The sequence below is a fragment of the Prunus avium genome, chromosome 1, assembly GCF_965620075.1.
Source record: "Prunus avium chromosome 1, drPruAviu1.hap1.1, whole genome shotgun sequence".
In the NCBI taxonomy this organism is placed as follows: Eukaryota; Viridiplantae; Streptophyta; class Magnoliopsida; order Rosales; family Rosaceae; genus Prunus; species Prunus avium.
This window is the reverse complement of record NC_142284.1, coordinates 11408215-11433074: the sequence shown is the minus strand read 5'-3', so window position 1 is coordinate 11433074 and position 24860 is coordinate 11408215. Positions and strand designations below refer to the sequence as shown.

The 24860-nt window shown below is 35.8% G+C and overlaps 1 protein-coding gene across 2 annotated transcripts; it reads left to right on the top strand.

Annotated features, from left to right (window-relative positions):
• Positions 1–21916: 21916 nt before the first annotated feature.
• Positions 21917–24766, top strand: LOC110750270 (ABC subfamily C protein). Of its 2 annotated transcripts, XM_021950570.2 has the most exons (4): positions 21917–23108; positions 23181–23428; positions 23795–24001; positions 24198–24766. In XM_021950570.2, exons 1-4 carry the CDS (start codon positions 22007–22009, stop codon positions 24327–24329), a joined length of 1689 nt encoding a protein of 562 aa, XP_021806262.1. In that variant the 5' UTR covers positions 21917–22006; the 3' UTR covers positions 24330–24766. The 2 variants fall into 2 exon arrangements, with proteins under 2 accessions (XP_021806262.1, XP_021806263.1); XM_021950571.2 differs by lacking the exon at positions 24198–24766 and having other exon boundaries at positions 23778–23937.
• The last annotated feature ends 94 nt before the right edge of the window (positions 24767–24860 follow it).

Below are 24860 nucleotides of genomic sequence, written 5' to 3'. Positions count from 1 at the left end.
CAATTGACGAGGGAAATGGCCAGGAGAAAAAGAGTGTGTTAATATGTGATTATTAGGGGTGGGTCTGTGGGTGAAAAAACATTTGGGTTCGTTGGGGGGGATCCATAGGAATTTTTTTTTCTTTAATTTTTTCAAAAAATAAATTTTTTTAATGATTTGACGGATTATTGGATGACATGTTATTGATTTGGACGGTAGGGGGAAATTGAGAATAAATTTAGTTTGAGTCCTTAATTTTTGAAAAAAAAAAGTTTAAGAGGTAAATTGATAATTATGTACAAGTTCAAGGGGCATTTCGGCAGTTTACCCTATAGAAAAGAGAGGGAGAGAGAGATGAAGAGAGAAGGAAAAGAATAAATAATGAAAAAAGAGGCATGGCGTTGAAGACTTGGGATATTTTATATAAAAAAACATTTAGTAAAATTACCAAATTACTCTCCTTAACGGGTGAATGTGAATATTTGCGAATTGACCCAACACAATTCATTAGCTTAACAGGTGGCTAACGGGTTCACTTGTTTTCAACCTGTTGGGATCTTTTTCCGTTGGAAGGCTCGTCCGGGCTTGTTGATTCTTGGACTGCCATAGAATGGTGAATCAAGCCTTCGTTGCCCCTTTTTCTGAGTTAGCGAGAATTAGGCCCAAAGCATCATGAGGGAGAAGCAAGTCCCAGGAAAGTACTCTGTTCTTCTTCCAACGGCTGCGTGTTTTATGCTGATATTTTCGGCAGCTTGACGAAGAGTTGAAGATGGTGCATTGATGTCGCACAAGCTTGACATGAGAGTTTGCTTTGGTGAATCAAGATACTACTAGGCTTAGCTTGAGAGGATAGGTGTTTCAGATATGGGATGGAGCCTTTTTGAGAGAGAGAGAGAGAGAGAGAGAGAGAGAGAGGATGAGTGGCTTTAGCATATTTCTAGCAACTTGACGAAAGCTTCATCAAGCTCTTGTGTGGCTTGCCAGAAGAGAAAAAAGAGAAGAAATTGAAGAATAGAGCTTGAAATTGAAGGGTTCCAGAGGTGAGAGGTGATGCTTGCTCTCTCTATTTTGATCGTAACTTTTTCGTTACAACTCCGATTCGAGCCCACTACGTGTCTACGGACTCATCTCAGTACGATCTATGTAAAAATACCAGTTATTACCCCAAAATCCTTCCGGATTATAAAGTGACCATTTTGAGAGAGAGAGAGAGAGAGAGAGAGAGAGAGAGAGAGAGAGAGAGAGAGAGAGAGAGAGGATGCGTGGCTTTAGCAGATTTCCAGCAACCTGACAAAAGCTTCGTCAAGCTCTTGTGTGGCTTGCCAGAAGAGAAAAAAGAGAAGAAATGGAAGAATAGAGCTTGAAATCGAAGGGTTCCAGAGGTGAGAGGTGATGCTTGCTCTCTCTATTTTGATCGTAACTTTTTCGTTACAACTCCGATTTGAGCCGACTATGTGTCTACGGACTCATCTCGGTACGATCTATGTAAAAATACCACTTATTACCCCAAAATCCTTCCGGATTATAAAGTGACCATTTTACCCCTACCCCGAGGGCAAATTTGTACATTCAAAATTGTTGAAATTAATTAATTAAATTAATGAATAATCTTACTTTGGGTCGGAATGTTACAAATAGCACCTAGTTGGCTGATTTTTTTAATTTATTTTTTAGCCGCCATAGCCGCAACACGGTTATACTCCGTGCAGAGGTCGCAGCCGCTTGCTTTCTAAGGTAAGGTACGAACTAATGCTGGTAAGTGAACGAACCTGTGAATTCTCGCTAAGACGTGTACAAAAAAGGAAAGTATTATTGAAAAATACGTACGTATGTATATAATACGAGTATTAAATGGGAAAATGCTAAATTCTTTATACGAGTAATAACTCTGGAAAAATAAAAAATGAAAAGGGGACAATAGAGACCTGGGAAAATGCTAAATTCCTAATAGAAATGGATAATGTTCTAAACTAATCTTATCAATAAACGAAAATAAGGGAAAAAAATTATAAATAAAAAAAGAGGATCTCAATATATGTTTAAAGAGTGTAGCCGATCGGCTATACTATTCATTATTAAAAAAGTTAAAAAAAGGGACCACAATATAACCGGCCAGCTAGCTATGCTCTTTAAAAGGGACCACAATATAACCGGCCAGCTAGCTATGCTCTTTAAATATATTTAAAGGTCTAGCCTCGCGGCTATACTATTTATTTTTTTCAGAAAAAGAGGACTCGACGATCCCCTAGGAACTGATTCTCGTTTCGTAGGCATGCCATAATTTTGAACTGATACTCGTTTCTGTTGCTTGATCATTTAAGCTTATGTGTAACATACACAAAGTTTAAGTTATATTTCTTCATGCAGTGTTGTTAATATGTGTTGCATGGCATTCCTTTGTTGTTTTCTTGACTTTGAAGTTGCTATTAAGAGGCTTTTTACGCTTTCAAGGAAATTGTGACAACAATTTCTAAGTCTTTGCATTCTATCAAAAAAATTTCTCATTGGATTAGCTTTTAATTTGTAACTTTCTTGGTTGACTTGTCTCACATAAGATCGAAGTTCTTAGTTATGATGACAGTATGGAGCTGTGCTTCTTTCGGGCATGAGTTTGGAAGCCTTTTATCCAGCTATTGATGATTGTTTCTATGCTATGATTGGAGAAGGTTCAGCAGCAGGTTACAACATTAATGTCCCCAGGGAAAATGTGTGGGGATGCAGACTATTTTGCAGTTTGGGACCATATTTTGGTTCCTGGAATTGCAGCAATTTCATATTAACTAATTATGTACTATCATCTTCAAATATCAGCATCTATTTCTATCATTTGGAATAATGAGGTCATCATATTTTGTTTGGCCTGGGTGATCATTATAGTTTATAATCGTCATAAACTACCATTTGCAAACCAGTGATCTATAACAAATATCCAAAAAGCAATTCATGCACAAGAACCCATTGATCATCATATAAATTTCCAAAGAAGAAAAGGCTTGTAACTCAGAGGTTAAGTAATACAGTTAATGCCTCTTTCCACTGCCACTGGGGTTCAGATAACGAAAGAAGACGCTGCAAAATTGACAACTGCCATTCCCACTCTTCAAATGTTTAGCAATTGACGCTCTCCACTCCAATGCTTGTCTTCCACCCCTACTTACGCCATCACTTAGAGCATGATCTAGTTCAGTTATAAACTTATAGTTGAAGGAAGACAGTGATGTAATATATCTAGTAGTTTCCCCATGAAAGATACAACTAATTTGTTTCCCTCTTCACGTGTTAGATCAGTTTGCTCTGAAGCACATGTGAAATGTGATTCAGAATAGCTCCATGGTGAGGCACAATGAGCCAAATTGAGAGAATGATCATCCATATGTAAAAGCGAACTTATGACATTCGCCATCATGATCTGCATCATTACAGAAGCATTATAAAATAATTACAATGAAGAACAGGAAAAAAGATGCAGCAAACTAATAAAACTGATGACATCACAAACAAATTGAGAGCATTTAAATTTCAAAGGAAAACATGAAACTTCAAAGTAAAATTGAACAAAATACCAAAATGCAATCCATTTAGCAGTTGCTAATTCTCTAGCATAAGAACATGAATGATAAATAATTTGTTTTGCATGCATTTTTTGGTGACTATATTTTACACAAAACAACTTTCAAAGACAACAGGCAACAGATTTGCCCGAGGAAACATGTTAGACATGTAATTGCAAGTTGAACTTATCTGGCATAAACATGAGAAAATAACAGTTTTAACAACCACAAAAGGAGGTACGATTGAAAATGTTAGGCTAAAAGAAAACCATATTCAGAATAGACTACCTTGCGAGGGATGTCATTGACAGCCTCCAAATGGTTCTGTAGATCTTTCAAATGGTCAAATGCAACTTGATGAAAACTTTTTCTTTCACCAGTCATAGTCCTTTCCATCACTCCAACATCAAGAACAGCTAAATCTAGAGCATACCACATGTGCATAAGTTCAATGTCCTGCATCCTGCCATGTAATAAAATAGAACAGAGAAACGCGAAACCATCAACATGTGAAGAAAAGCATGTCAAATCCCAAAATGAAAAAAATATGAAATACCAAAATTCGTTTGCAGATCTAATTTAAGGGTTGGAGAAATCCATTTTCGGGATTGGGGCATAATTCTCCCTTGGATGCATAATGCATTGGCCTTCTTCCATTTCATTCCCCTCCACCTCCCCACCCCCTGCACACACACACACAACAGAAAAGACTCCCACAAACTTGCGAGTTACAACACAATATGACAGTATTATTATATTAACGTGTCAAAACTAACAGAAATATTATCATAGCTTCTCTTGGGTCGTGTTTGTTAAAGCATTTCAAAGACTAATTTATTGTAACTCATGTTGATTGGACAGAGTTTTGGGCTGAATGTAATCTGATTTCATATGTCATGTCATGATTGTTGGTCTGATTTTGATGGTTTTCTACAAGATATCTTTGAAGATGAAAAGAACAAAGAAATTATTTTCCTTTCTTTGCTTTCTTTCTAGCCCATCTTTCTTGTAGGTTTTCTTTCTCTGTTTTGAATAAGATACAGTTTTCCGTGTCAAAACAACAAAGAAATAGACCAGAACAAGATTATTTTGAGAATTTTGAGGACTTACCCGAAGTGGACTGTGATTTCAAGTACGAAATTCTCAACAAAAGGGTCTAACAGGTGATCTTCGTATGCTATTTGTTCTTTAGCAGACAACATCAACGATAATTTTCAACTGCATGCTTGACCAGAATTGACGCAGGCAACAGAAGAGGAAAGATCAAGCCGATAACACAAAGAATCACAAGGAAATTTTTGAAAAATTGGGCAAGGCGCTCGCCTAGGCGGCCTGGGCGGCTGTGTGCAATATCAAATTAGTTTCTTTAGGTTTTTTTATTTTCTTTTTTGTAATTAAACAATATCTTTGCTTTATTTTAATTACTTTTATTAGTAATTATGTTTTAATTATTATTTATTTAGTGAACAATTAGTATTAAATATGTTAATTAAATTACTTAATAAATATTAATTATTATGTTGTAATATTTTTCTGACTTTAATTTTCATAGGGATAAATTTTTTTTTTGAAATAGCTAATTAATTAATATTTTTAATTGAATAATATCTTAGTCTTATTTAATTAATATAATTACTAATTAGCTTTTAGGTATTATTTGTTTCATAAATTACTTATCAAACAATAATTAATTTTTATGAATTATTTTGTGCTCTTAAAAACCAAGAAAGTGGTTGCAACATAAGTATATATCACAAAAGAACCAATACATACATATAGTATACTTGATTTGCTTATGAACTTAATCCTTGATTGACTGGTTTGTAGTGGTTACATGTCCTCATAATACGAAATTGATGGGTTCTACTCGCTAAAATCCGATGTCTATAGTTTTGATGGGTTGATGCTAGATACAGTGAGTGGGAAGAGAAACATAGGATTTACTCATTGCTTTTTTTTGTTTCTTCTTTTAAGTAAGCACAATGATTTTGAACTTTTGATAAATTCTTTTAGGCATGGATGCTATACACAGAAGGCAGGTCTATTAAAGTGCTTGATACATCAATAGGGGACTCAGGTGATCCACATGAAGTTGTGAGATTATTTCATGCACGTAGGTCTTTTATGTGTGTAGCGTAACCTGGTAGATTGGCCGAGCATGCCAGTTACAGTGAAAGGGATCTCAATGAACTCGAAGTTGGTCATTCTTTTAAAGCATTTTCAACAAATGAACGCAAGTGCTTCAAATTTGGGGCAAAGATTCATGAAGTTCCAAATTGTGTGAGGAAAGATCTCCTAAAATGCCACTGCAATGTGCACGTGTTATAAGGTATGCAATTACAGTCACTTCAGTCATATGCACTTAGCCAGTTAGTGATAGGGGAAACCAGTCTAGAATTTTTAGATTCTTTACAGAGCATGTGTTTTTGTCGTTTTTGACCATTGTGTGATATTTATTATGTGTAGTCCGAGATGGCTATTTCGACTTTAAAGACTATTTTGAATCTCTATGTGATACTGTCGAATTTGCTTTGAAAGCTATTTAGAGGCTCAGGTAATTATTTATGTTTACTCGGCGGTCCCAACCCAAACCATATATATGCAGTTTGAGTTTGGCGTTGTATAACTTACTGAGAGGACTTGGGGAACTGAACCATGCATATTCCCTTCTAATGGCTAGCTCAACCTTACCGTCACCCTCATCCACACACTAGTAGCAATAGTTTACATATTGAATCAGTGGTCAATAAGCTTTCCAATAACATATATATTTGTTCTAGATAAGCAGCTGTGAGCCTGTGGCAATAGGAGGGTACTAAAGAGACAGATACTACTACTTGTGTGTATATATATATATATGGTGGATCCGTGGCTTCATATTTTTGACACAAGTTTTGACACAAGTTCTTTACCATTAGATTAACACATTATAAATGGCTGAGATTAAATCTCACTACTATTTATTACTATCTTTTTAACAATACTTTTTGCCTAAAATTACTATTATTTTAATAGAGGAATTATGAATTGCACAATTCCCATGATTCTCTCTCTATATCTCTTCTCCGTGCCCACCGTTGGCTCTACTTCTATCCCTCTTCCTCCATGGCCACCATTGACTACATCAATCAAGAATGCCAGCAGCAATCAACAACCGCCATCTATTAATTAAAAAAATTTCTTCCCATCCTTCATCAGGCCAACAAGCATAACCCAATTCCTCCGAGGCTTATCAAGATCATATCTTCAGTGCCTCAAAGTTCATCAAAATATTCAAAGTGAAAGCTTGAACAACATGTTCAATGGATTAGTTGAACCAACCCCTGCAGACTATTCTCAAGCAATTATCTCACATCTTACCACCCATTATACAGTTTTACGAAGGCTCAATGATGAGACAAGTAATTAACTAAAGAATTAGGAATTTTCCTTCGAGTTTTAATTATTAATTCAAGTTTTTTTTTTTTTTTTTTAAAACCAACGTCTTTCATTTTAAGAAACAAAACCAGAACAGCAGGAGATATAAACCAAAACAGAGTAGCGAAAAAAAATACAGCTGACTTATGGCCCTTGTTCCGTCTTCAATTTCTTAGAGGGCATGGTAGCCCATCCAAATGAGTTAGGACTAATGAGGGTCGGTCCACCTAGACCTCTTCGTGCATCATCCTCTTCTCCCAAGATGCACTGGAGAGTTTAGGTTGTACATTTGATAGATACCCAAGGGTGGGCATGGTGGAAGAGAGATGTCGCGATTTACATGGAGAAAAAGAGAGAGTTTTGGGACCCGTGCCAGTCTTAATTATTCTAATAAAATAATAATAATTTTTGAATAAAAGTATTATTAACATGATAATAATCAATTAGTTGTGAGATTTAATCTCATCCATTTATATTGTGTTAATCTAATGGTCAAGAATTTGTGTCAAAAATATAGTGCCATGGATCCACCCCTATATACATAGTTGGCTTATTATCACAAAACGTCTCTAAGATTTACGAAAGATTGCATCGTTAATGTTTTTTTTTTTTGTCATTCGTGGTCCACAAGGTTAGTATGTGTGATCACAAATGGTCCATGCCGTTAGGTTCCGTAAAAAACTCTGTTAGTTTGTTGACGTGACATATATATATATCACAAAACATCCATGAGGTTCACACACCTATCACAAATGGTCCTTGCAAATTTTTTTAATTTAAAATTCATAAATTTTTTTGGTTTTCTTTTTTAAATCTTATGAATTTTAAATACACATGACACTATATTATTGTAGATGTGGGCACCACATATATGCCACATCAACAAACTAATGAAGTTTTTTTAAAATAATTTAAAATTCATAAAATTTAAAAATGAAAAAACAAAGGGTTTAGGGTTCATAAATGGTCCTCAAGGTTAAAATCCATCTATAAATGATTTTTTCATTTTTAAATTTTATGAATTTTAAATTATTTTTAAAAACTTCATTAGTTTGTTGATATGGCATATATGTGGAGCTCACATCTTCAAAAATATAGTGTCATATGTATTTAAAATACAATATAAATTATGAATTTTAAATTAAAAAATTTCGCATGGACCATTTGTGATAGATGTATGAACCTCAGGGATGTTTTGTGATATATATATATATATATATATATGCCACATCAGCAAACTAACGGAGTTTTTGACGGAACCTAACGGTAAAGACCATTTGTGATAGATGTATGAACCTCAGGGATGTTTTGTGATATATATATATATATATATATATATATATATGCCACATCAGCAAACTAACGGAGTTTTTGACGGAACCTAACGGTAAAGACCATTTGTGATCACACATACTAACCTTGAGGACCATGAATAACACAAAAAAACATTAAGGATGCAATCTGATAGTTTCGTAAACCTTAGGGACGTTTTGTGATAATAAGCCTATATAGTTCTATATCAATTCAAAGTGTAATAACTGCAGGCTGTATACCTATCGCCTCAAGTAAAGACTTTAAGCTATAAATTTCACGTTTACAATTTATTGAGTTTTACATAAACGGCCAAGGGATGTAACGTGTGCTTTGGGGATGCCTTTAGTTAGAATAACACTGATCTTACTTTCAACCCAAGAGAAAAAAGACTATTGCTTTTATAATCAAAAAAATTCTTTTTTTTTTTTTCTTATTGGCAACATTTCATAAAATTCAAATCATCTCACAGCAATATATTTATTAATTTTATTTTCTAAATACGGACCAAGGTATTAACTTTATATTTTTATTACGTTTGGAAACTAGTGTTATTAGAAATTTAACTTATCAAACATATTATATAAGCAAAAGAAAAAGAATTGAGCTTAACCTTTAAAACATCTTTTCAAACCAAAAAAATAAAATAAAATAATTTAGTTTGGTAATTACTTAAAAGAGCTAATTTTAAAGTAATTTACTTGTCGTGTTTATTATTAGAATACATTTCTAATAATAACTTTTGAATAAAATAATAAAATAATAATAACTTTTGAATAAAAGTATGATTAACATGATAATAATCAATTAGTTGTGAGATTTAATCTTATCCATTTGTAAATGTATTAATCTAATGGTCAAGAACTTGTGTCAAAAATATAGTGCCATGGATCCACCCCCTAGATATATAGTTCTATATCAATTCAAAGTGTAATAACTATAGGCTGTATACCTATCACCTTAAGTAAAGACTTTAAGCTGTAAATTTCTACGCAGCAGGCACGAGCCTAGCGCTTAGAGGAGTAATCGACTAGGCGTTTTATTTATTTATAATTATTTTGTATTATAAATTATAAATTTATACATAAATAATGCAAAAATAAAAGGACATATAAATGATAAAGTACCATAATCTATATATATAAAGCAAAATGCAAAGAATGGTAAAACATTCAAAATACCAAAAAAAACCCTTGGTTAATGCAAACATTAAGAATTTAAATTATTAATTAAATGAGGATAATATGGTAAATTCACACTTTTTCACATTAAAAAAAATTGAAAAAAAAATCATATATAAGATTCTATTTTTATGGAACACAACTACCCATTATCTTTTATAATTCTAAATTTTTTTATTTTTTTATTTTTTAAAAAGCCTCACGCAGGCGCGGAAGCGCGTGTGGAGAGGTTAGTTGATATAAAACATGGGAAATAGTTAGGCATAAAACCTAGGTTTTCTTTAGAGGGTGCATTTGCTAATGCATGAGTTGGGAATCTCTTAATTATATTTAACTTTTCAAACTAACTTCAAAAGCACTAGATTAACACACCAACATGAAATATCGTTTATTGAGCCTCCCTTAGTGTAAAAGGACCGTGACTTCCTTAGCTGAAAATGCTTTAGAAGAAGGATTGACCTCGAGTTCATTCACATCCTATTTTTTGTTGTTGTATTTATGAGTAAACCCGTGTTATTTGTTATAAATAAAATCCAATTTTTTATTTTTGCCAAATGGGCTAATAGCTGGAAATCATTAGAATGGGAGTTATTGGAAAGAATTTAAATTCTCATTCCCCAATATCGCTTATACAAATAAAATAATTAAAGAAATAACTCTAGCCCAATGGACTAAAGTGGTATTTCAGCCCCAAACCTTAAAATGATATGACAAAATTGTATATTTAAAGCGTATAGCCAGGCGGCTATACTCGCCAAACATATTAGAATATTTTAAACGTACAGCCGATCGGCTGTACTTTTTAAATACATTCGAATATTTTAAAAGTATAGGCGTTCGGCTATACGCTTGAAATATTAATATATTCGAATATTTTAAGAGTATAGCCGCGCGGCTATACTCTTTAAATACATTCCAAACGAACACGAAGTTAGCACTCAGAGGACGGAGGTTGCAGTCGAAGTTTCGCTTCTCTATCAACTCAAGCTTCGATTTGTTTTCTTCGGTTTCGGTTGCTTCGTCGTCCGGGTTCGGCACCAAAAATAGACCCAACCCGCCTAGGAGGCCCGCCCAGCCGCCTAGCGCCCGCCTAGCCGCCCGCCTAGGCCCATTTTTTAGAGTCTAAAGCACAAGATGCCGAGGATAGACTTGAAACGGTTGCCTCTCAAGCTCAAAAGGTCATGCACTGATGTACTCAATCCATCTTTGGTCTATGGCTATGAGTGTGTGATGTTGTTAGTGTGGTGTTTATTTTGCCATTGGCTTCTTTCTCTTTGCTTTCAGATGGCTGACATTGTTAGAGAACAATGGATTCGAATTCAGCGGCTTGAGCAGGCTCTTCATATTACACAAATAAGTTTTTTCTGCTTGAAACTGGCTTCAGGTTCTTTATTTGCTAAATTCATAAGTTTGGCTGATTCACTAATATTTGCTAGTTTCTTCTTGGTTGGACTGCTTTTCATTCTTTGGATATTGCATTTCTGTTATAGATTTTGTCATTTGATCATGCCCTCTTGTTTGCTGAGAGAAAAAGAAAAAGAAAAAAGAAAGATTTGTCTCCTCCTCCTGTTGCATAAGAACCCAAAACTAGCCCACCAAAGAACAGAAAAAAAAATATTGAAATATTACACCACCTCAAGTGAAAAATCTAATTCATTTAAGCTTTTATATTTGTTCTTGTATCAGCATCTGTGTTTCTGTTGTGTGAACTCCACCTCAACTCCAAAGAAAACAGTCTCTCGACATCATGGTGCAGTAACTCTGTGCTCTACAACTAAGAATTAATCCAGTGCTACAAAAGACAGTCTTCTCATAACCCACGACTTATCAAAATCATGTTATAAAATATATTACTATAAATTCATGTTATGCAATCAACTAAGGTTTGATATGCGTCACATATGAAACTGGACGTTTGAGCATTCACACATAGACAAACAAAAGAAGACCACCGATACAGATCTCTGCAGATCACGAAAGTCAGCATTGTCCATTTAGTACTACAGCCCTAAAGATGAGTGGTAAAATTCTATCATATAGAAGGTTTAATATAATTTGTGATAAGGTTTAATATAATTTGTGATAGGAGAAAGTTCAAGGTCATTAAAAGTAAATCAAACCCAGATTGCAGATTGGGTGTGTCCAAGACCCCATGAAGAATTCCTTGCTATATTTTGGAGCCTGCAATGCAAAGAGACCAGCGTTTTTTTGTCATTCGTATGAATTTTGGAAATATTTCAACAACTCATGTTGTGATTTGTGTAACTTAAAGTTTGTTCCTTTATTCTATCATGATTTCAACAACTCATGTTGTGATTTGAATTAGAGTTAATATATTGTTTGGTATTAGAAGTTGATCAGAAAAATGTTGCTTGAGAATATGTGTGGTTATTTTTTTTTTTTCAACTTAAATCTTCTAGTGGGATCGCTTTTGCATCCAATGTTGATGTTCTGAATGCACTGTTTTGTCATGGCTGCTGTTTTACATATTTACATATATCAAGTTAATTAAGTGCTCTCAAAAGCTTCATTGATGTTTCTTTCTTTAGGGGAGGCTTCATCCTTGATGCAGCCACACCTGGAGAATTCATTGGTGGGTTAAAGACTACCATGTAATGCCAGGAACCAAGCCAAACAAAAAAAAAATTAGAAACTCAGAGAGAATGAGAGGGGAAATTGACTCTTTCCAACTAACAGGAACAAGACATTTTCATTAAAGACTACCAATAGATTGATAGTGTTCTTATGGTCAACAAGGACAAGAATTCCAGGGCTGCTCACCTTGAGTACACCTGATGAACCAGTGAGGGGTGTGTTTCTTTTAGTCTGCACTATACATGGAGAGTTTGACTCTAATTAGAAGATAATTGTATTAATTTGATGAAGTTTTCTGTAACTGTCTCTCACCTTAAAAAATCTCACAATTAGCAGCATTGGAAACTTGATTAGAAATTAGAAACCCTACAGTATGTAGTTTAAGTTGAGTAGCTGGGAAGACAATTAGTAAGCTATCGATACTAAAGTTGAATAGTGGGGAGGCAAATTACTAAAGTTCCAAGGACAGATAAATAGGATGAATTTCTCATAAGGGATCCCCCTTTCACTGTAGCTTGGAGTAGAATTCGTTTTGACACAATATCAATTATCAATGTAAACACGTTACTGATGCATTATCAACAATATCAATGCACATCATATCAAATTTAGATGCGTAATTGAATGCAAATAAACATCACTCTCTCCAGTGTGAAATGGAGAAAATTCTCTTCAATCAAAAAGTGGGCTTGCTTCAAATTTAGTTCAAGAATGATGGGGTCTTGCCTGACAATTGACTATTAGGAGCGTTCCCCTAGTAGAAAAATCTAAATCATTTGTGGTCATCCACTCACTTGGTTAGTCTTCCAGAATCAAATACCAAATCAACTCAAAGGTAGCTGCAATTTTCTGAATTGTATACTTGTTTTAATTCTTCCTATCTTTTTCTCTCTTTCAGTTTTTTTGTCCCCCTCAAGTTAATACTTAGTGAGTTGCCAAATGGGGGAAAAAAGAGAGTAGAAGAGATGAACCCCACATTTGACTTTAATAGACAAATGCCCAAGAGAAGTACCAATAAGACCATCTCCAATTGGGAGGTGCTATCCTATAATTTGACACACATTTCTTATTTTTTTTCAATTCTAACATCATGTCATCTATATCGCAATGGGCCATTGTAGTTAAATTTTCAAATAACCAAGTTGCTCTCTATTTTCCAAAGAAGACTAGAAAACAACTTACCATCTATCTGGTGCTGCTTCTTCCAAACATTAGAAAAAACAGAGCTTCACCCAGGAGGAGCCCAGGAGATGACACAATACTGCCTACTATGATTCTTACTTTCTTCACATTCAATGAGACTATTAAATATAACCCAAGTGGTCTAACCCTCCGGGCCGAAATTGGGTTTAGCAGGTTTAGCACTGATTGTTGTATGGTCTTCATGATCTAGGCAGGAAATATATTTGAAAGCAAAAAGAGTGAAAAGTTAGATATTGATAAAGAAAGAAAAAAAAACTTCTGTAATGTCTATCATCCATTGATCTTAACAGACGAATTTTGAAAGTAGAGTTTGATAATTGTGTCCAAATCCAAAATTATGGAGTAACAACCTTTGGGTTTGATATGTTTTGACTTTACTTTTTGTACATGATCATGAAGAGATGGATAACTCCCAATTGACTGTTCCATATCCAAAGATGTTTCTTTTTTCTCTTGTTTTCTTTAAAATTTGCATTAACACACTTACTTTTGAGATTAAAAATGACTCAATACCTAGTTCTGATGCTGCCATTCTAAAATAAATATCTTGCCCATTTTCAGTGAAATTTCTTACATCAATCTGCTCACTAAACCACAGCAGGCACCCACTTCCTCCATCCCTGGTATCCAAGTTTGCAAAAGCTGTGCAGGAGCAGTTCTTCATGCACAACATCTCACATTCCTTGAGTTCCATACTTCTGTTAAACCCAGATCCATCATTTGCAGTCTGTTTTGTTCACTCTTAAGGTTTGTTTCCTGTTTCAGCTTAAAATCTTCAGCTTTCAAGTATATGCTAAATTGAAAGCAAATATATAATATTTGGTTGTATTTATATGTCACAGAGAGACTCATTGGCTACTGATGAGAGGCTTAATGCTGTAGAAGAAGAGGTTCACATCTTTTTCAATTTATTTTTTGCAATTTTCAATTCAATGAAAAAGTAGCAGAAGGGGTTTGTTGGATTTGAGAAATGGGCTTTGCAATGCTTTTTAGGTACGGCTTCTGTGAGCAGCATCAAGAAATTACAACTTTGATCTTCATGTTTTAGAGTCTAAAGCACAAGATGCCGAGGATAGACTCGAAACGGTTGCCTCTCAGGCTCAAAAGGTCATGCACTGATGTACTCAATCCATCTTTGGTCTATGGCTATGAGTGTGTGATGTTGTTAGTGTTCATTTTGCCATTGGCTTCTTTCTCTTTGCTTTCAGATGGCTGACATTGTTACAGAACAATGGATTCAAATTCAGCGGCGCTTTTCATATTACACAAGTAAGTTTTTTCTGCTTGAAACTGGCTTCAGGTTCTTTTTTTGCTAAATTCATAAGTTTGGCTGATTCACTAATATTTGCTAGTTTCTTCTTGGTTGGACCGCTTTTCAATTTTTGGATATCGCATTTCTGTTATAGATTTTGACATTTGATCATGCCCTCTTGTTTGCTGAGAGAAAAAAAGAAGAAGATGAAAGATTTGTCTCCTCCTCCTGTTGCATAGGAACCCAAAACCAACCCACCGAAGAACAGAAAAAAAAAATTGAAATATTACACGACCTCAAGTGAAAAATCTAATTCATTTAAGCTTTTATATTTGTTCTTGTATCAGCATCTGTGTTTCTGTTGTGTGAACTCCACCTCGACACCAAAGAAAACAAATAAAAAAAATTAGAAGGTGCATTTGCTAATGCATGGGTTGGGAATCTCTTAATTATATTTAACTTTTCAAACTGACTTCAAAAGCACTAGATTAACATACCAACATGATATATCGTTTATCGAGCCTCCCTTAGTGTAAAAGGACTGTGACTTCATTAGCTGAAAATGCTTTAGAAGAAGGATAGACCTCGAGTTCATTGACATCCCTTTCACTATAAAAACCAGGCTTTTAAGATTGAGGCAATGACCCTTCAATTTTGAAGGATAGCAAAGATTATTCAGCAAACATCTCCAATTTTGAAGGATTCAAAAGGTGACAAATATTTTAATCTGATCTCTTAACAATTTGTGTCTAATAATGGCTAATATGCCGTTAGAGAAACATAGATAGAGATGTGCATATCACTGTGCTGGTTGTAACATTTGGCTAATATGTACCTACAGGAACTATGAATATGTCTGTTTTCTAACCGTCCAGCATTCAGTCCCATATAGCATGGCTGGTCTAACAGATGTTCTATAAACTTAGATTTCAATTCTAGCAAAATATGATGATCACACTATATATATGCTTAACAAAACCCTCCATTTTACCTATCGTGCTTTGATTCTATGAGCCACATCATCTCCATTCTCCCCTTGTATATATGGATGATTGAGTACACGCTAGATAGTGAAAGTTTTTGCTTTTTGATATACTCTTAGTGGTGCAATTGGTTGCTCTTATGTCTTTGTCAGAACCAAAGGCTCCTCTTGGTTAGCAGAATTCAAAAGAATATGGTTCCAGTCCAGTGACCATCTAGTAGATGCAACTTTGCCTGCTACTGAAGTCAAATCATCAGAACTGAGTATAAGGAATGGTACAAATAATCTTCACTATTATCATCAACAGTGTCTTCTCCATCACGATTCTCTTTCTTTGTTTTAATGAAAGTTGGTAACTTAAATTTGTGTTTCTTATAAAAAGAAAAATTATAAATTGCTCTTATTGTAGAGTTCATGCAATAGAATTGGGTTAGTTAAAGTGTTGAGACAGACTCGTTGTATCTACTTAGCTTTTTTTGTTCAAAATATTTTGGATGTGTTATTAAAAGTGTGAAGATAGCATTTTGTTCCTATGGTAAATGGATGCTATATGTGCAATGCTTATGATTTCTTATCTCAGTTATAGGAGAAACAAAGACTTCCGTAGCTTCTGGAAATGAGCATATTGGGTAGAAGCAATTAATGGATGTCTTAGTTAATTGGTGAAACTTCTTATAAGAAGATGGAGTCCAAAATAGTAAAGGAGCCACGCACAATTCAACAATGAGGCACCCATCACCTATTTCCAGTCCTAGCAAGGGATATGACTTACAAATTATTATTTTATTTATTTTGGAACTGCATAATTGGTTATACTTTAAGTCTTCTTTTGAGTTTAATAAAATTGGTAATATATTTAGGTGTTATTTTTGGGTGTCCAATTCTTTCCTAACAAGTTAAGAGTATATATCTTCGCAACGTTGAAATTGTAGCACAATTGTGACTGTGGTTGGTAATTTTTTTGCCTTGTCATTTATTGAACCTATACCTTCCTTCCTTTATGTGGTAACACTTGTGTTGTTGAACATAATCATGCAGATAGTGAAGAAAGAGATCTCGTGAATATTTTTGCTAGTCTCAGTCTAAAGCCTTCGAATCTTCCTGCTCGAGATGCTCCTTGGAAGTGGGTAACTTCTCCTTTTAAGATGTTACATATGTGTATTCTATCATGGTTTCAACAACTCATGTTGTGATTTGAAATAGAGTTAATATATTGTTTGGTATTAGAAGTTGATCAGAAAAATGTTGCTTGAGAATATGTGTGGTTTTTTTATTTTTTGAACTTAAATCTTCCAGTGGGATCGCTTTTGCATCCTGTGTTGATGTTCTGAATGCACTGTTTTGTTATGGCTGCTGTTTTACATATTTACATATATCAAGTTAATTAAGTGCTCTCAAAAGCTTCATTGATGTTTCTTTCTTTAGGGGAGGCTTCATCCTTGATGCAGCCACACCTGGAGAATTCATTGGTGGGTTAAAGACTACCATGTAATGCCAGGAACCAAGCCAAACAAAAAAAAAATTAGAAACTCAGAGAGAATGAGAGGGGAAATTGACTCTTTCCAACTAACAGGAACAAGACATTTTCATTAAAGACTACCAATAGATTGATAGTGTTCTTATGGTCAACAAGGACAAGAATTCCAAGGCTGGTCACCTTGAGTACACCTGATGAACCAGTGAGGGATGTGTTTCTTTTAGTCTGCACTATATATGGAGAATTTGACTCTAATTAGAAGATAATTGTATTAATTTGATAAAGTTTTTTGTAACTATCTCTCACCTTAAAAAATCTCACAATTAGCAGCATTGGAAACTTGATTAGAAAGTAGAAACCCTACAGTATTTAGTTTAAGTTGAGTAGCTGGGAAGACATTAGTAAGCTATCAATACTAAAGTTGAATAGTGGGGAGGCAAATTACTAAAGTTTCAAGGAAAGATAAATAGGATGAATTTCTCATAAGAGAATGACATGATTTGAATTCCCACTATTTGTGTATTGCAAGTACCCTTCTGCTCGGGAAAGACAGTTAAAAGAGAGAGGTTACGTTGGAAGCAAAACATAAGCTTTCTAGTTGTTGAGTTTGCAAAGAAGGATGCCCTATAAATTTTGAAATTATGTGGCCTACTTCCATTAGTTTATACTTTATAGTCATTAATTTGCTAGTTTCAAAATATCCAAAGCAGATATTGAAAAAATGAAAATTTCACAGTAAATCAATATGAGAGTTCAATTAGTTCATCTTCTTCTTTTTTCATGCGAACGTCTGCCTTGGATCAACCTCATTCTCTCGAGTGCTATATGTGTATTTTACCGAGTTTTTAAGATGTGTATGGAAAACGGAAGTATTATTGAAAAACACGTACATTCGTGTATAATACAAGTATTAAACGGGGAAATGTTAAATTCTTTATACGGGTAATAACTCTAGAAAAGTAAAAAATCAAAAGGGGACTATAGAGAGTAATGGCCTAATAGTAATGGATAATGCTCTAAATGAAAATATGGGGAAAACATTTGTTTAAAACAAAAAAACAAAAAAACAAAAAAGGGACGCCAATATAGCCAAGCGGTTATACTCTTTAAATATATTACATTTAATCGTCTAGCCGCGCGGCCATACTATTTATTTAAAAGATGAAAAAAAAACACCGTATAGCCGTGCGGCTGTACTATTTATTAAATTAATTAAATAAAAAAAGGACCCACCTAATAGCACCTAGTCAGCCGATTTTTTTAATTTATTTTTTAGCTGCCATAGCCGCAGCACGGTTATACTCCGTGTAGAGGTCGCGGCTGCTTGCTTTCTAAGGTAAGTTACGAACTAATGATGGTAAGTGAACGAACCTGTGAATTCTTGCTAAGACGTGTACGAAAAGGGGAAGTATTCTTGAAAAATACGTACGTATGTGTATAATACGAGTATTAAACGGGAAAATGCTAAATTCTTTAAACGAGTAATAACTCTGGAAAAGTAAAAAATGAAAATGGGACAATAGAGACTCAGTAATGGCCTAATAGAAAAGGATAATGTTCTAAACTAATCTTATCGATAGAAGAAAATAAGGGAAAAAAAATTATTTAAAAAAAGAAGAAAAAAAGAAGAAGAGGATCCCAATATATATTTAAAGAGTGTAGCCGATCGGCTATGCTATTTATTTATATAAAAAATTCCATAATCAAAACATCCATCTAAAATGCATATTATTTCAATCTATAAAAACCATGCACTTTCAAAACAAAGTCCATTCACAGATAGTCACACGCTACTTAACCTTGAGAGGGTCCTGCCTGCTGCGTACGCGTGGTCGGAGTACCTATTTTAGACTACGAGCATGCAATTAATATAAAGTGCTATCGAACGAGAATCTTTAAATTAAAACCCAAATTCCCGAGTTTCAAGTAAGCACGAGGAACAAGACATTCCTAAGGTCCAACTACGTGTTTCGGTTGATAGAATAGCCTCGGAAGACGCTCGGTCAACCGGGCGGTCAAACTTTCCAAATTGGGTCAACCGGTCCCACAGGAGCCATGACATCCGTTTTACGATCCGAAAGATCCTATGAGTCCCACAAGGTTTAGGAAACATGTCCTGCAAGTTTGGTCCGAATCGAATAGTCGAATCGCTCAGGATCACGGTTATCGTAAAACGCAAACTTTAAGTTACTGAATCGGAACATCCGGGGGTCCGATTCACTATCCGTGAAATCCTACACGATCCTAGGAATGCCTAGATCAACATATATTAAATTGGAGTCGATCCAATGGCCTGAACATATCGAACCCGGATACCGCCTAATATGCGATATCCGATCGACGATCAAACGATATCCAAATTCATATCCGAGCATACTGTCGTGCTCAGGACAACATGAGGATGATTTTAGGACTCAAGGACCGGCCGAAAAGTGGCCTACGCGCGTGGCTGTCCTAAGCGATTCCGGCGATCAAAAAATCTCCAAACCACCGGTCACATAGAGTGGAGCAACTTTTGTTCTTGGACCTACCCCAAAAAGTTGACGAAAGTGGCCGAAATTGGAGGCCGAAAACCGGCCAAACTCTTATCGCTTATAAACGTTTCAAAACTCAGAAATTTCTCCTAAATACCACAACCAGCAGCTAGAACACATTGAAAGGATAGAAAATCATACCAAATTCAAAAGATTTGGTGGTCGGAGGAGTCCGAACGAGCTCCCGAAAATTTATGAAAAAACTGTCAAAATCGGCATGTTTCGTGGCTGTTTCCGGGGACCATGATCGCGGATCGAGGCGGTAGAGGGATGGGGCTGGAATAGGGAAGTGTGGTGGTCCTTTTGGGACAGGTGCCGCCAAGATTGGCGACCGGAGTTGGCGGCGGTGGCTTGGAGAAGTCACTGCCGTCGCAAAGGGGGGTTGTTTCGCAGGAGAGAGAGAGAGAGAGAGAGAGAGAGAGAGAGAGAGAGAGAGAGAGAAGAGAGGAAGAAGATGGAAGAACACAACTTAGAATTGAAGCTTCCTGCAATGAGTAAGGATGTTGCTCGCTCTGGATGAGTTGATAATGACTTGCTAATGTTGATTTGAGATTATATGAGCTTGGCATGAGAGCTTCGAATGTGGGAGCTAAAGACCCACAAGTTTAGCAAATGAGAATGCTTGTGCTTGGCTTGGTGTTTGATATGCTTGCGTTTGGGTGTTGAGAATTTATTGTTGGTGGCTATGGCTATGAAGATTTAAGAGTTTCAAGAGAATGAGGATAAGAGGAAAAGCTTGAGGTTTGAAGGTTATGGTCTTTATAGCTTGGAAGGAAGGAAAAACTTGGAGTTATGCTTGGTGAGGCTTTATGGATTTAAAAGTTTCAAGAGAAGGAGGATGGGAGGAAAAGTTTAAGGTTTGAAGGCTATGATGTTTATATCTTGGAATGAAGGAAAAACTTAGAGTTATGCTTGGTGAGGCTTTATAGAGATGATGGATTTTAAGGGTGGGAAAGTAGGAGACATGGTTGTGATGGCTAAGGAATGGTTGGGATGCCAAAGGGAGGAAGGGAAATGGTTTGATGGTTGTTGGGGTGCTTAAGCAACCAAGAGATGTTGGTCGATGGTTGCTGAGATGCTTGCAGCAGCTAAAGAATGAAGGTTGATGGCTCAAGAATGACTGTGATGGCTGCTGGAATGCTTGCAGCAGATGAAGAAAGGTGAGTTCTCATGGTTGCTGAGAGGCTTGTAACAACCAGGATGGGTTGGTTTTGCCTGGGCAATGCCTCCCAATTTATAGAAAGTGAAGGCTCTCTTTGGTTTCCAATGGGTAAAAGGAAGTGTTGGAACTAGTCTATTTTCAACATGTAAAAAGGAGCATTGGGGCATTTTTATTTTCAGCAGGTAAAGCTAGGCATTGGAAAATGACTATTTCCTATGGGTAAACGGAAGTGTTGGAATTGACTTGTTTCCAGCGGGTAATAGGGAGCATTGGGATATTCTTATTTTCAACGGGTAAAGTTAGGCATTAGAAAATGACTATTTCCTATGAGTAAAAAGAAGTGCTTGAAAAATATCTCATTTACTCACTCACATTGGAGAACTCCAAGTAATGGGCTTGGACTTTGGTGCTCCCAAGTAGCTAGCCCAAAGTCTCCATTATCCAAGAGCTTCCGTGGGCCTTGTGGACCTATGTAAACTTCCACACCACAATCCCTCGTGCAAGCCCTGTAAACCACATGACTTGGGTTCATGTGAGCTTGATAGGTGATTGACATATGAAAAATGTATTATTAGCTTCGCATGGCATGGACACTATTATTTATTTAATGAATTAATTTCCAAAATTCAGCTTGGATTAACGCATAACCAACATTATATGTTATATTGGGCTTCAAATGTCTTTGGGCTTCTCATGACTTTTTTGGGCCTCAACATAACTCGACTCATTAAGCACAACTCAAATATTAATAATTCCGTGCGAATTCGTGTCGTGTTAATGGGTCATGTACAATATTGTCAGGTCTATTAATGTTCAACAAACCCAATTAGCATTTTCATCACACAATGATACAAGCTTCAAGGAGTGGGTCATTTATCAATCTATCATATAATTCTTGTAAATTCTCAAATTTAATATTTCCAAGCTATTGACATCAGTTCAAGTAATGAAACTGGGTGAGAAAATGAGTTAGAATTATGATAGGTTAAATAGTTTCATTATCTTCGTAACAAAATAATTTAAGGTGACATTTGTTATCGTTTTACAAAATGAGTTTTCACGTTCGAAAACCTCTTGAAGAACATGAGATACAATTTGATGTTTCTTGTGTCAATGAATTTTTCTTTATATATATTTTTTAATTTCTTCTTTCTTCAAATTAAATTTATTCTTTTTTTTCTATTAAAAAAAAAAAAAGAATTATTCTTTTTTCGTTGTTCTAAAATGGGGGTACAAAAGAAGGGCCTCAACTCAACGGGCTTATAACTAATTTCCCTACATTCACATTTAGCTCGTGCCAGTTCTACAAATACAATCTAGCTGAAAATTCAAACCGAAGCACCTACCTTTCCTTAACCAGCAATGGCGGGTGCGCATTGCGCCACCTTCCCTTTCCTCACGCCTCCAATCTGCTCCACCGCCAAACCAACCAAACCCATCCTATCAGCCTCTATTGCCCTACCATCAAAGCCCACACGACGGAAAAACTATCTGCGCCCGAAAATCCTCAAAACCCTAGCTAAACCCGACCCGCCACCCAGAACCCCTCTCCTTCCCGAACAACCCCTAACAAGCCCCGTAATTCCCATTGAGTACCCCGTAACCCAATATGAAAACGACTCTAATCTCGAGCGTAGCTCCGACCAAGGCGACGTCGTTGCCGGAGAAGGCAATAAGGTCGAGGAATTCAGCGTATCTGATACGACCCCGGAGTATAATGGCATTGTTGGTAAATTATCTGCGAAGTCTGTCCTTAAATTTGGAGCGTATTTGGTTGGGGCTTATTTGTTTCAGGCGTTTTTTACTGTTTGGCTACTGGGAAATGACAATCCTGATGAGGAAAATAGGAAATCGAAGAGTTCAGGTTTAAGTTTATCCAAAGGGAAAGTTTTGAATACAAATGTTGGGTCTGGATTGAGCAATGTGGTTTATTTGGATGAGCTCCAGTTGGATGAGAAAATAGAAGAAATTAGAGCAATGGCAAGGGAAGCGCGAAAGCAAGAGAAAAAGGAAGGGAAGGGAAGTGTTGGTGACGAAGATGATGTTATTGATGAAAGTTCGATGCCAAGGAATAGAATCGGTATTGAAAAAGAGGTCGGGGAGCGGTTGGTTAAGTTGCAGAATAGGTTGAATTCTAAAAGGGAGAAGTTACAGGGTCCATATGTGAAAGACTTTGGAAAGCATGAGAATAGTGAAGATGAGAATTTGAAAGAGAGGGAAGGGGGATTGATGTTTAAGAAAAAGCTTAAATTTAAGGCTGAGGCGAAAAGAAGTCCCAAGGGATTTGGAGATTTGGAAGAGCATGATGAAAACCGGCGAGAGACGGATTTCGAACAAAGTGTTTCTGAGACTTTGGAGGAAGAACCCAAATTGTTGCAAGATGATGGGAACCACTTGGACAAAGGAACTGGAAAAATGGATAGTGGAAAGGACATAGGAGTTGGAACTATTGAAACAAAGAATGGTAAAGTTTTTAAATTGCACAAAGACCGGTTTGTTGTTAGTCTGGCTGTTTTATTGATTTGCTAAATTTTAGGTACCGTCCAGAGGACAAGACGAGGGAGATCATCTGAAGGAGTAAAGTCAAAAAAATCAAGAGAGTTGGGGAAGAAAAAATCTCGCTTGAAGAAAGAAGTCCAAGAAACTACCATAAAATCTGGTGATCATGTAAATGGCAGTTCAAGACACAAAGAAGCTGAAAAGGAACCAGTGCCTAACAAAGTCAGTGGCAATCGATCGAAGAATGGGATTGATCCATGGTGGTTGGATCTTCCTTATGTTTTGGTATGTTGTGAAACTTTTCTATATTTACTATATATTTTTAAAATTGTGCTGCCTGTTTAGCAATTGGACTTTGTTGCATTTGACCAAGCCATCTTAGGCAACCATTTAACTTTACTTACTCATTGGTGCTACCATAAAATTTTCATGGATGCTTACAATTCTTAGCTTATGCTTTATGATTGTGTTAGTCAGTCTATAGTACCATTTTAGCTGTATTTCTTTTCCCTTTTATGCCCCGTTATGAATTTCATTTACAAGTTTTACTTATCAAACCAATAAACTCTGTGTTTTGGTATATTATTTTTGTGTTCGGGTAAGCATTTTTGTCTCCAACTGACAATCGAAATAGTACGTATCCCATGCCAGGTTATTCTGATGCGGAGAGGTTCTGGTAGTGAGCAAGGAGGACTTTATACCTTAAAGTTCAGTTCTCAGCCCCGAAACCAGAGGGATTCTTCATATACTGTTGCTTTCGAGGACCACGCTGATGCCAATAACTTCTGTTTCCTATTGGAATCTCTTTTTGAAGATCTGGGTGATTTCAGTGCTGATATTGCTCCTTTGCCAAACAAAGTAAGAATTATAATTTGATTTTAGAAAAGTTTAAACTTACCCATATCAAATCTTTATGTTTGAGTCACTATTGTATTGTCCAACATACTGTGACACCTTTTAAAATTGTCCCAAAGACAACTTCCCATTAGACATGCCTTTTTCTTTCATTCTTGTCATCTGTGCTAAGCTGAGAAAGGGGCTTTATTTTTCATAGGAACTTCGTGAAGCAATAAAATCAGATAACATGAAGGTAATCTTTGTGAAAAAGGGGCAGCTTCCGCTGTATGCTGGGCAACCTTTTGAAGAAGTTGAGATGGCTTTGCGCTCTTTGGTTGAACATGATTGAAATTTTGGTTTTTTTTTTCCTGTTTCAAGTGCTGCCCTCCAATCAGGGTGGCTTTTGGTTTTAGGGTTCTATAATTTCTGATGTTAAGATGGCTTGGGTCTCCCTAATCTCAACTGAAGGTTTGTTAGGGTAAACTGTGAATATGTTATTTCCTTGTGGTTGTGGAATATGCAAGAGCAGATATGAATGACCCAGTTGTCACAAAATACAGCGAAGGGTGCAGTTTTTGCTCGTAGGGATGTCTTTTTATTTCTTTCTTTTCAATCAAATGATTTCAACGGGAAATCTTTCAAACGTAGGATTCATGTATTCAAACTAATAGACAATATGGGAATAGCTTAGATGAGTTATGTTGACTTTCACTTGTACATACATATATTGAGCAGCTGATTTTAATCTGCTGGTGAAATGAATTTAATCTGTTTTTGGGATATTGAGCAGATGATTTTAATCTGTTTGTGAAATGAATGGCTGGCTTGCAATTGTGGCATGTTGTAGTTGCACACACCAGAAATTACTGATAATTTGTTG